At 31.3% G+C, this 13,784-nt stretch overlaps 1 protein-coding gene across 8 annotated transcripts in view; it reads left to right on the top strand.

Moving 5' to 3' along the window:
• OXR1 (oxidation resistance 1) overlaps positions 1-13,784 on the top strand; it is a 451,782-nt gene that overhangs the window by 387,394 nt on the left and 50,604 nt on the right. For all 8 annotated transcript variants that reach the window (XM_019750593.3, XM_019750589.3, XM_074316799.2 and 5 more), the window contains 3 exons: positions 2,301-2,383; positions 6,733-6,840; positions 7,755-7,868. In XM_019750593.3, the coding sequence (XP_019606152.1) occupies positions 2,301-2,383; positions 6,733-6,840; positions 7,755-7,868 (305 nt within the window). The remainder of the gene's footprint in view (positions 1-2,300; positions 2,384-6,732; positions 6,841-7,754; positions 7,869-13,784) is intronic.

Genomic DNA, 13,784 nt, shown 5'->3' with positions numbered 1-13,784 from the left:
TGTGGAAAGCTGGTATATTAGTTTTTTCCCTCTGAACTGCACTCCATGGTGAACTCTTGAAAATGATAGAGCAATTGAAAACTTCATTGTGATTGAATGTTTAATGAACTCTTGGGATATTATGAAACACAGATTTTCATGAAAAACTAATTGGCAAAGTAGGTGTAGACTAATGGTTACTCCTAAAGCCAATTAAGGAGGCATATGTATTATTAGTTAAAAATAATCTGTAATTGTATTTTGTATTGCTTAAGTTTAAATTTTAAAGTAGGATGTTTTTGACTCCCTACGCTGTTTATGAAATTGAAATAAATTACTATTTAAAACTTTATTTTAAAATAGTTCTACTATTTTTTCATAAGAAAATCAGATTTAAATATATGCTTACCATTTTGTATTCCCACCATTAATGTAGAAGAACGCCTCTTTTTCTACAGCCAAAAAGTATATAGTCAAGCTTTTGAGTTTTTACCAGCCTGTTAGGTGAAAAATGGTATCTCAGTGTAGTTTAAATTTGCATTTCTCTAATTATGAGTTAGATTGAACATATTTTTATATGCTAAGGTCCATTTTTACATCCTCTTGTGACATCTGAGTTTTCATCTTTTTCCCTCCCTCAGTTTTCAAGAGTTCTTTAAATATTTCAGATATAAAAATTGGATCTATATCCCCATATACAGAAGGTGCCAAAAAATGTATACACATTTCAGGAAAGGAAAACATTGTATTAAAATTGTAATACTAAATATATACTGATAACAAAAGATGGAATACAAGTTATGTGTATACATTTTTTTGGTACCCCCCTGTATATATATCTTCTCCTAGAGTTGTAATGGATAAACCATAATTCTTTGTCCACTTTATGGAAAATTAATGACAATTTATAAGAATCGTGGTAGTTCTGGATACAGTTCAAGCTGTTGCTTTACACATAGTTCATTCAAACTGAATGCTTGTCATGTGTCAGGCCTTTTGTTAGGCTTCCAGAAGGCACTGTGGAACAAAGCCAGCAGTGATGTTTTGGAGGTTACAGTTTAGTGGAAGAGATTTAAAAAGAAACTTAAATTGTGCCACCTGCTATAAAGGAGATACAAAGATGCTATGTGGTTAATAACAGACTTGCGCTAGTTAGCCTGGGTGATCAGGAAGGTTTTAGGATAAGTTTTTTGAGCATTACACAGCTAACTGACTTTTGGGATTCAAACTTGATTATTAATATTATATTTATTGTCATTGCTTCATTAGAACCATTCACCTAAATAAGCTAATTAGGTACATATAAACAAACTCTAGTGTGGTCAAAATGTCAAGATTGGATAGAGGGAGACCAATGCAATATGTATTTTTTCGATTATTTGGGTTTAGGTAGAACTTTTTTTTCTTTTATAAACTATTGTTTTAATCTTATAAAATGTTGAGAATAAATATAGCATTTTGCTATGTTTGCTGTCTTACTTAGTTTTGAGTTTTTAAATTAGTTCTGTAGAGATTGATTTTAATCATTTTAAATTGTTTAGATAGTGGTACAGTTGTTGTTTAGTGCAGTTGTTGTTACATGAAGTATAGATGAGAAAGTCAACACTAATGCAAAATTAAACTGAAACAGATACCATAATCTTCATAATAACAATATATTCAAGTAAGATGTCTTCATAAGTGAAAAATAGTTGACACTTTATCTGAAATCACATGAACAAAAGTGTGTTTATATATGAAAGCATACTTAATTTAATTCACGGTTTGTAAATAGGAATTTAATAATTTAAAATAATCCCATAGAGAAAACTTCATCTTTAATTCTGATTGTACAAATAGAGACATTTTCTCCTGTGAGGACCAATATTACATTTTTTATAACTTGGTTTGGTTAATAATAATAAATATATATGTATCTTCAGATATAACTTATACTTGGGTTAGATGTGTTGAAAGAAATGACCCATAATTTAGTGTTTTTTTAACTTCCTTTTTATTAGGCTATTTACTTTTTTAGAAATAAGATCTTTATTTTATTGCCAGCAGTGCTAGTGATGACAGTTATATTTTGAATTGACTTCCAATTATTAGTGTTTGATGGTGGTCAGTTTCTACAGCAAGCAGGGAGGATGTTCATTTCCTTTTTTTGAGAGTTGGTTGTATTTTATTTAGAGCAAAGAATCCCTGGTAACAAGCTGTATTACTAGTGAATCTAGTAGATACCAGCCCACTGAGCTCTGTTTAGCAATCTTTGACATTACCCTTAAAGGAAAATGAATTTAATAGGGGTTTTGCCTAATTTTTTTTTTTTTTTTTTTCAGACACTGGCCAAAAGAAGACCCTAGACAAGAAAGATGGGAGACGAATGTCTTTTCAGAAACCTAAAGGGACTATTGAGTATACTGTAAGTTGCTTGCTTTTGTAAAAGCTGATTTATCTTTGCAGTAGTCTTTATGTAAGACATTCTTTATTTATACTATAAATGAGACAGGGGTTGTTAATTGCCTTGTATTAGAAATCTATACTACACTTTGATAACTGTTGTATTAATAATAATACTTAACTTTTTAATTGTATTTTAGGATTTTTATTCCTTAAAGAGAAATTAAGTGTGATACAAAGATAGTTATTCCAAAAAATTTAATTTGATATTCATGCTAATTTATTAGGTGTCAAAGTTCCTGTGCTATAATAATTTTTATTCGACTATTTACTTTTTTAGAGATAAGATCTTCATTTTAGTCCCAACAGTGCTAATGATAATGAAAATGGCAGATAGAATATTTGAAAGATAAATTGAAATTAATCTTCCAGAATAACCTCTCACATTAGATTATTTGTACTGATTTATAGCTGATTCTTTAGCTCTGAAAATGGAGCTTCTTTCTGTCTTCTTGAAATGAGCCTCATACCTCCCTGAAGTAAGCTTTTCACATTTTTGGTTACTGTGGAAAAGTGAAGTGAGAAATCATCTTCAGTCTGGTGTGCTGCTTATCTGATTAAATGTAAATATCGTTTATTTAGATAATGTTAACCTGTTATAAAACAGTTATTTTAACAGCATAACTTGGCGTTATTTTGTGTTTTTCTAATATAATATATAACTGTATTAAGAAAATAAAAATTTTAAACAATTTATGCATTTGTCATCATGAAACTGTCCAGTCTTAGTTTGAATCTTGATTATTTTCCATGAATCTTTCAAATTGAACAAGTTATCAAAACCTTGAGTTACTCTTTAGTTTTACATATTGTATGATTGACAATTTGAGATTTTAAGTATTTTTAAAAAGTTAGGAACCAGATCATTTACAGTAGAATTATATTTACTATCCAAAGAGTCTCTTCTTAAAGCATATTATAAACTTAAATTGAGTGTGCTTGTGCTTTCTCTGTGTGATTGAGAAATTGAGAAAATAAGTTCAAATGGTAAAGTACTAGGTAATGTAATTTGATGTATTCATTAGTGTTTATTAAGGCACAAGATTATAGACATGAAGCGTAAGATGTTATCTATACATATAATCATGTGATTGTGCAAAATTGTTAGTTTTGAATTCAGGAGTTTACCATTATTTTTTTGTAATTCTATAAAACTTGTGTTATCTGTAGCAAAATTAAATTCAAATTAATAACCATTATTTTTTGGGGAAAGTTAATGGAAGCTTTAATTATTTTTTTTTCCTTAATATTATAAATGACCTTTGGAATATAATCACATATTGACCAGAAAAGTTATAAAACATCCTGTAGCAGGTCTTTGTTTAGTGTTTTTTAAAATTCATTTCTTAATCCTTTGTTTATTCCCTATGTCAAATCCTAAAAGAAATAAACAAATATAATTGTAAAACTAAGATATTACTGTCTTATATTCTATTCTTACAATTTTTACAATCTTCATAAAACATCTTTATATAAAATATGTATACAACATGATTTTTGTATTTAGGAAAAAAATAGATATCCCTATATTTCTTTTAAAATAAAACTTTTAATATTTCAGTGTACTCTCAAAATTGGTTTACTCTAAAATAGTTATGACCTAGCTTAAATGTATTTCCAGACCACCTAAATGTAGTATAAATTAATCTTGTACTTTAGATAGCTTTAAAGTTAAAATTGTATGTATGTACACTTATATATACATATATGCATACACATACTGTTTTTAATTGTAAAATCACTTTCAGTAGGAATCAAAAGTAGACCTTGAAAATGCTATACATTATCATCTTCTTCCTTATTAATTTAATATTCCTGTACCTTTCACCTGAAAGAGCCTTCTTTCAGTGAGGATCTGTGAATGGATAATCAGGCAGTGTCTGAAAAGTCGTATTGCACACTCATTCCTGGTGGTTGAGCTATCGATAAATTATTAGGTTGACTGCTATTTTCTGTCAGCACTTTGAATAGTAATCCATTGTCTTATGTCCCTCTGTTGCCTTTTTATTTTTGTTCATTTCTAGATAGTCTTTATTTCTGTTTTTTGTTTTTCTTTTGTTTTGTTTTGTTTGTTTTTGAACTTTCCTTGTCGTTACAGTTCTGCGGTGCCACTATGATAAGTCTAGTTTCAGACAAATTTTTATTTATCTTGCTTTTTTGTGTGTCTTCGGTCTAAGGAATTAGGTCATTCATAAATTCTGGAACATTGTCAGCCATTATTTCTTTGATTATATCCTCTCCTCCTTTACTCTGTTTATTCTTGAAACTAATTGTGCTACCTTTTGCTATCATTCTGCTTCATTACCCTGTTGTTCTTAGCTATCATTTTGACTATCTTCCATCTTTTTTGCTGGCGATTTTACTCTTCTTAATTCCAAATGTGAGTGATCCCTTGTTTCTTTTCACTTTTCCATTTACATTCTGTTACTTGGAGAGCTTAAGAACTTTATACTCATAAACTATGTGGAGTGAGACCCACTGTTTTTTCTATTCCTACCTTGCTAGATTTCCTGCTATCACTTCGTATTTAACAAGTTATAGCAAAACTTACTAATTCTTTCTCCATGCTTGCCCCATGCTTGATTTTCTTATTTCCATTCCCTTTAGTCTTTTCTTCAGGTTGGAATTTTAGGACTGAGCATCAGTTGCTCATTAACTTTGTTCCCCTGACCTACTACTCCTAGCCACCATCATCACAACACCATTCAATCCGTGAGTTGTCTTCTCTTTTGTCTTACTGAAAATCTTATACTTTAATCGCTTTTTTTTTTACTTTTTTATTACCTTAAACTTGATCTACTGCAGTAGTATTACACTGACTTTGATGCATCCATTCTCCTGTTTATTAATCCTAGACCTGTTACCACTAATCTAAGATGCTACTGGGACCATAGAACTTCCTTGTTTTATAACTATTAGTGTTTTTTATTACCTTTATCACCTCTTTTAATGGGATCATTGTGAGGATGAAATGTGTGATAATTAATATGAAAGTTCTTTGTAAACTTAGATGTTACTGCAAAATAGAATTTGTTTACAGAAACCTTTTACATATAATTATCTCAGTAAGGTAGGTGATATATCATCTCATTGTATAAATAGGGAGGTTTGCACAGAGGAAAAAGTGGAACTAGATTATTAACCCATGTATTTGGCTTAGATTTGATTTTCCAATTTTATATATATATATATATATGTCAACTTTTCCTGACTTTCAGTCTTCTGTAGCCTAATTCTAAATGCCTGTTTATTCTCATTCTTTTTTGAGATGTAACTCTAATTACTCACCTTCCTAAAATCCTAAATTCATGAGTGTACTATGGATGATTTAGGAGGAAGAGACAGTACCCCACAAATGTGTTTTGTACTTTTCTGTCTCCGAATGTGTCATTTCTAAACTCTTCTTCACTTTGAATGTTCTCTCCCTTCTATCTGCTTCTCAAATTCTTGAAATCCATTCTTCCATATCTTGTTTTAAAGCATGTCTATAAAGTTTTTCCCGAATAATTTAAAGCAAATATAGTGCTGTATTTATACTCAACTTCTATTATATTCATTGTTTCATTTATATAATGTTTCTTGTCTTATTTTTGCAATTAGATTGTAAATCTCTTATGCGCTAAAACCACTTCGTTGCACTTAATTTTGTTTGTTACAGAGCTCTTATAATGCATTATGTGTAGAGGACTCAAAGGAATATATTGACTGATAAAATGACTTTTTCTTTCAGGATAATTGGCAAAATCCTCTGATTTAAGATGTCTATAAATATGATCATTAAAATATACTAATGATTCAGAAAGGTGTTGTTCAACTTTGGTTCAAATGTTTTCTAATTTATCCATTTAAATGGCAGAATCTACATAAAGATCATTAGGAATAGCAATTTAAGTTTAAAACTGGCAGGCATGTACTTTGCTAAAATAAATTTAGTATTTTTCTAGAACTTACGTGTTTTAGGAACTATTTAAATGAATAAATATTTCGTTGTTTTAAAATCTTTGTAAAATAAAAATCGCTTGTTTATGTTTTGTAAATTATATTTTATATTTTGAAATTGCTAGAACCCATAGAGGCTCACATGTAATTGTGATGTGTTATGATATGGCATGTACTCTATAGCATAATAGGTTGAGACCACTTGCTAACAAATCACAAAATTTGTCAAGTTATCCTATCTCCAAAGATGGAAATACTACTTCTTAATCAAATGTAAGATTGGTTTGTAAACATGTTAATGATAATTAAACCTTAATAATTCAGTTTTTCTGTTTGAATAGATTAAAATAATCTATTTTTTCTTTTAAACAGGTTGAATCAAGGGATTCGTTGAATAGTATAGCCCTGAAATTTGATACAACGCCAAATGAACTTGTTCAACTAAATAAGTTATTCTCCCGAGCAGTTGTTACTGGACAGGTATCTTTTTTTAATGCCTTTGTATAGAAGTATTAAGTAGCAAGACAGAAAGTATTCATTTCAGCATAGCTAATGATACAGGAAATTTAAGAATACTTTTATTCATGCTTTGAACAAATCATATTTGCTCCAGAAGAGAAAATTAACTGTCATTTACATCCATATGATTTTTTCTTAATACACATTGCAAATAATTGTGAATTGTCTTTTCAAATATAGTTTTAAAGCACTTTTTAAAATATTCAAAGCAGTACACGTACATGATAAAAAATTCAGACATCTTTAAAGGTAAGTTATCCTATCTCAGACTTCTAGTTTCATTTTCCACAAGCAATCACAGTTACCAATTTATGTCCCCTTTCAGAAACATTTTAGCCTTTTCTTTAAGTTTAACTTTGATTTTGGAAAATGTTTTAGATAAGCACAGCTCAGTTTCAGCCTTTTTCGTATGTGTAGCGTTGCACTGTATTGATATATTTCAGTTTATCTAGGCACAGTAAGCTTTAGACTGTCTCTACTCTTTTGCTATTGTAAACATTGCTGTAGGGAACACTTTTGTACGTATCTCGTTTCCTTTATACACAAATACATCTATAAAGTCCTAAAAGTAACATTATTGCATTAAAGGATATCTGCATTTTAAATTTTGCTAGCTATTGCCAAATTGTCCTTTAAGAACTCCCACATTATATAAGAATTATTGTTTCCCCATCCTATTCCTCACAGTACATATTATCAAACCTTTTTAAATTGAATTGAAATGGGTTTTTAACATATTGTGGTAATAAATGTTCTTTTAATCTGAAGATTTTTCTTTTTTCTTTTTATTGCTGAAGGTCATTGTTAATGGCACTTGCTGATATAAGCACCATCTGATTCTTAATAGTTCAGTTTGTGTGAATGTTTACTTCCAGGTTTTATATGTTCCGGATCCTGAATATGTCTCCAGTGTTGAGAGCTCTCCATCTCTAAGCCCCATAAGTCCCCTGTCACCAACATCATCTGAGGCTGAATTTGATAAGAACGCTGTAAGTGTCCCTACTTTTCAAAGATAGCTGTGAAGAAATCTCATTGTATATGTACGAGGTGTGATCAAATAATATGGTGAATGTTTAAATAAAAAAAATTGTTGTAGTAAAAGACACATTGCCACTAATCCCCCTCACTCTGAACACAACTTATCCCATCAGACCACTTTCTGAAGGAGTTCTGTAAGTCCTCTTTCGTGAGTGTCTTTAGTTGCGCTGTTGTGGCTGCCTTGATGTCCCAAATCATTTTGACTTTGGGGAAGAGCCAGAAGTCGCACGGTGCCAGATCTGGTGAATAGAGTGGATAAGGACACATCGTAATGCTTTTATTTGACAGAAATTGCCATACCAGAAGTGATGTGTGACACAGATTATTATCATGATGTAGGATGATTTACATTAAAACACACCTTCTTCTCCACTGTAGCTCACAACCACCGATTGCAACGAACAGGTAAAAAGTTGTCACACACTGTTACTAAGGTTCAACACGCCGCTTCCCCTATTAAAGATCCCTTCCTTTCCGTTGGATGGCACTCGGCCGCAGCATTTACCCTATTGTTTGATCACACCTCGTTATATCTCATCATGCTTTTGTATCCTACTCAGACTATTGTTAGAACAAAATTTTACCTTTTTATTTTGTTACTTAACTGTGTAAATCCCAGTTTCTAATGTGAAACATTCTTATTAAACAAGATAACTTAAATTGATTTATTAGTGGTGGTGGTGTTGGTCCAAAGTTTCAGCAACTCTCTCTTATAAATACCATATAATTAACTACAGAAGAAGTTTTACCTAACAAATATAATAGTATCGTAAGTCTATGTTCAATTTGATTTTTATTTCAGGTTCTATGAATATTTATATAGTGCTTAGAACTCTTGAGTTCATTTTTAACACATTGCCTTTTAAAAAATAATTTATCATCTTAGTCTCTCTTCTAAGTATTAACTCCAAGTAATAAATAGTGGATTAATTTAGCATTTTTAAGGAATGCATGTTCTATGTAAGTTACATTTTAAAAAAGAATTTCAAGAAACCAAACGTTATTTAATAATCTTGAATAAAATCTCTTCTGAAAAGAATTATATTTTTGTGCCTAAATTAATGCTAATCAGAATTGTCCATTTTCATATTGGCCTAATGATTATATTTACCTGTGAAAGACTATTCCTCCATTAAATGGCTTGACTCCTGTGGGAGATCCTTCTGTGTCACTCTGCTGACTTTAGGAGACATCTTTTTCTTTTCTGCCCCAATTTGCACTGAAAATGTAGTATACCAAATGGCACACTAGTAATAAATCATTTGTGTGTGTGTGTGTGTGTGTGTGTGTGTTTGTGTGTGTGTGTGTATGTGAAAGACAGAGACAGACAGAGAGACAGAGAGGGAGGAAAGTGGTGTCTTTTTCAAGTGATTATTAGTTGGATATCTTATTTGTGTAAAAATGACTATACATTGTACTTTAGAATGTAGGCACATGAAAGGAATATATTACACTTATCCTCTTTGATGAAAATGAAAATGAGATTCTAATGATAGGTGTTGCTGCACCAAATGATGCAAGAATACCTTCTTGAATATGGCCTTGCATTTTCCCATGTGACTTCAAAAGCGATGTACTCATAAGGGGCAGTTCCAAAGGAGAGCCTTGTAGCCTTAGGTTAATTTAGCTTGTGTTTCAAACCCTAACACAGAATTTTGAGAAGCCTAGATTATAGCATCTTGCCTAACTGAAATCTGTGGGGCCCTTTTCTGTCCCTCAGCTTTACCCCAAATCTGCCTACCAACTGGCTTTATTGAAAACATGTGATCAAAGAGAAGAGAGTGCTAAAGCTCAAGAGAGCAACAAGACCAGGCCTCCTCCTACTTTAAAATGCTCTTTTCCTCACTTTTGTCATGTTGGTGAAAGAGGGGAAGAGAATAATAAAGCCATATGAATGACTTTTTAACCTGCTATTGAAGATGGGCCCAAAAGTATCCTCTAATATGACCAGTCATGAATAAATTGTTTCTCCCTGAGATCGTTCCAGAAAAAGGGTAAGAAATTTAAGAATTCTTGAAGTTCTCTTTACCTAGATGATAGCCCTCACCTGCTATCTGATTGTGGGCAATAGTTAGAAGTAATTCTTGTGAACAAATACAAACTTGAGTTGTTTTTTTACATACAGAAACAGTCATTACTAGATCCCAAGATAATATTCCTATATAACATATAGAAATGCTTATATCTCAATATTGTAATAATTGGGTTTATGTCTCCCATTCTATTTATAAGTCCCTTAGAAGCAAAGATCTTATGTTTTATTAGATATAATTCATATTTGTATTAATTAATGTTTACTAGTATAATTATTATATGTTTCCCCAGAAATTGTTTATATTTCTAATAATCACCGATAGGTTTCCTTTGAATGTTCAACTTTGTTTTGGCTTACTTATGAGGCTATAATATTATGTTCCTATCTTTGGTAGCATAAAGGATCTCAGCAGCCTTTTGAATAACTTATTTTCACATAAAAATAATATCTTTGAGAATTTCAGGGTAAAACACATACTGACAAAGAAACATAGAAGGACATAGAACCAAAGTGAGAGTAAATAAAAAAATAGCTAAAATTTACTATGTGTCTTATACAACTCTAAGCTCTTTAAAAGCATTATCATTTATTCCTAACCTCAAACTTAAGAAATAAGCACGGGGCCTAGCTATCTTTGCTATCCCCTCTAGACCCATTCTTCACCCTTTTGTTTCCTCCTTTGGGCAGTAGATTACATCATTGGGTTCCCCTGACCTTGTGCTTCTTTGGTTTTGGTCTTTTGAGAGCATTGGTGGAAGAGGATAGGAGGGTGAGGGGGTGGGGGATATGTTTATTCTCCTAGCTCCCTCCCTACCCCTCCTTACAAGGTCACCCCAGAGTGACAACATTCTTCAGCATCTCATCTCTTCTCAGACAGAGGGCTTTCCACAGAGCCCTCTGTCTCTAGCTTTAGGCATCTTTCTCTCCCCCTATCTCTTTAAGTCTACAGGTGATAATTAAGCCTCTGTTGTTGTTCACCTGGATTTTCATTTTACACTGTATACCTTTGTAAATAGTTCCATTATTAAACTCTTAAAATCACTGTTTGTTGTGCCATCTGTTTCTTTCAGTACCTGACCAATACGGTATTTATTTTATAGATGAGGAAACTAAGGGAGAAAGGATAAATAACGTGTGTCTAAGGCCACTCAATTAACTAATAGCCAAGTTAGGATTCCACCCTGGTGGTCTGGGTCCAGAGCCCATGTTCTTCATTACCAATTTATAGCTGGAAATTAATACCTCAGAAACTATTGCTCAATAAATAATTGGACTCAAAGAAATAAGTAATATTTAATCCTTGTGAGTGTAGCAATAGTTGTCACTTTGCATTATCTTTTTATAATCTTTAAATCTAACATCCTTTTATAGCTAGGAACCTTTGTTTGTCTACCTCCTTTGGTTTCTCCTCTTTGCACCTTAAATTTACTCATTTTGCTAATGCAGTTGTAGGCTAAAACTACCTGTGTGACATAATTAGGATGAAATTCAGAGGAAAAATGTTTAAAGGTGAAAAATGAAATAATTTAAATAGTTTTTATTTATGTTTATATTAATATACTTCACTGAATGATAGTATATTCAGATAGTTATCTCTTTAATATAAAACAGTCTTTAATATACTCTAATAAATCTGAAAGATTATAAGAAAATCAGAGAACTTGTAGCAATTGGATTGGATACACAGTAGTACGCAAATATAGTTTTGAAAAAAATTAATTTTAAGAGATCCTATGGAAAGCCTAGCCGGTCTTACAGGAAGAAAATATGTAAAGTAGGAATAGAGCTTAGGAGTACGAAAAGCTTCTTAAACATTGGCTATGATTATACTGCTGCAGTTACTATAATACTTAAAAAGTGTTTACTAGGCACTTATTAATGGGGGGGCTAAGGCATAGAGAGTAAAATGAATGATTTACACAAGGTCACATAGTTAATGAGTGGTTAGAGCTGGATTTAAACCCTGGCATTTATGTCTAGTTTGCGTTAGGTTCTTAACCCCTTTTTTGACCTGATGGATGAAATGGTGAAGACTAGCAGTACAGATTTTCTGTGACTGAGACATACGATCTAAAACTAAAATACCATAAATCGTAGAAACTAGAAAGTTTGTAATAAAGAACTATCTGGAAGTAATACATAGGAAGTTTCTGCTTGACCAAAGCGAAAAATGAAAGTACAGCAGATAATTCAGAAGTATTGTTTAAAATGATTAAAAGGTGAGCAAAAAGCATTGCTTTCCCTTTTCCTCCTCTACTTTCAATATTTAGGATTCTCTGGACTTTTTAATATGTTATTATTCTTCTGTTTACACAACTTAAACAATTATTAGTTCCCTGTATTAGTTTCCTAGGGCTGCCATAACAAAGGGTCACAAAATGGCTGTGTTTAAACCAGAAGTTTATGTCACGTTTCTGCAGGCTAGAAGCCAGGAATACAGCTATTGGCAAGTGCCATGCTCCTTGTTGGAGAGAATCCGTCCTGCCTCTTTTAGAGTTGGGTGTTCGCCAGCAATCCTTGGTGTTCCTTGGCTTGTCGGATTACTCCAGTTTCTGCCTGTGTAGTCGTATGGCTGTCTTCTCCCTGTGGATTTGTATCTTCATATAGTGGGCTCCTTTTCAAATGAGGAAACTGGTTATATTGGATTAAGAGTCTGCCCTGCTCCCGTCTATGACCTCAGCTTAACGAATTTCATCAGTAAAAACCTTATTTTCAAATAAGGTCACATTATGAGGTACTGTGGATTAGGACATCAGTATGTCTTCGTGGGTGACCCAATCAACCCATACATTGCCTGTTAAAAATTACAAGAGAATTACAGAATTTAACCTCCCTTATTTTCTAAGAAAAAGGGAACATTAAGTTTTCTAACTCTCATCAATTAAGTTTTTTTTTTAAAAGACATTCAATGAATATATTTTTTTTACTTATCGATGAGAAGATATATAGAAGAGTGAGGTTAATTTCCTACAGAGGTTAGGGGAAGCTTGAGAATTTTTGTGAAATCTAGTAAAATAAACCTCCCTCTATTTTAATCATAATAATCACATAATTCATTGACATATTGAAGTTGTATGCCTGTATACCTGAAAACAGATATTAATTGCAAATAATAGCAGACGTGTAAGACATTTTAAAAATTTTGTTAAAAATATCACGATAGTTTGAAGAGGTTAAATAATTGCATATGCTTTAAGAATTGTTCTCATGTATGCCATCCTTAAACTAGTCACAAATATGACTCCCCACTCTCTTTCCCTTCTCCCTCCTTTTCTTCCTTTCTCTCTATATGTATATACTATAAGTTTAAAAATACTAAAAATAAGTTTAAAATCACTAAAATATATAATATGTAAAATATAGCTTATCTGTTCTATATAATAAATAGATAAACTATAATTTTAACTTTCATGCTTTTAAACCTAAATTTTAATATATAAATATATGTGTGCTTTATTATAATAAATAGGGCTATAGTGCTTTATTATAATAAACATGCTTATATATTACATATAGTAAAGTTAAATAACTATAAATATCATATATAAATAATACATAGATTATATATTTTATATAATATAATTTAGCTTTGGTGCTTTTAAACTTAAATATCAACTATTTATAAGGGAATTATTATTTTTTAATATGTATATTAATTTTTTAATATACTTTTTAAGTGATGATGCTATCTGTAATCGTACCTTGATCTTATATTCTCAGAACAAAATGTTATGGTTAGCATGTGATAAAAATAGAACTTAAAATGGGACTTTGTATTTATATAAATTTTAGGAAAGCAATTCTATATGTAGAAGAAATCCCCGTATTTGTA

The sequence above is a fragment of the Rhinolophus sinicus genome, chromosome 6, assembly GCF_057876585.1.
Source record: "Rhinolophus sinicus isolate RSI-liver-muscle chromosome 6, RSI-T2T, whole genome shotgun sequence".
In the NCBI taxonomy this organism is placed as follows: Eukaryota; Metazoa; Chordata; class Mammalia; order Chiroptera; family Rhinolophidae; genus Rhinolophus; species Rhinolophus sinicus.
This window is presented reverse-complemented; position numbering and strand designations above follow the sequence as displayed.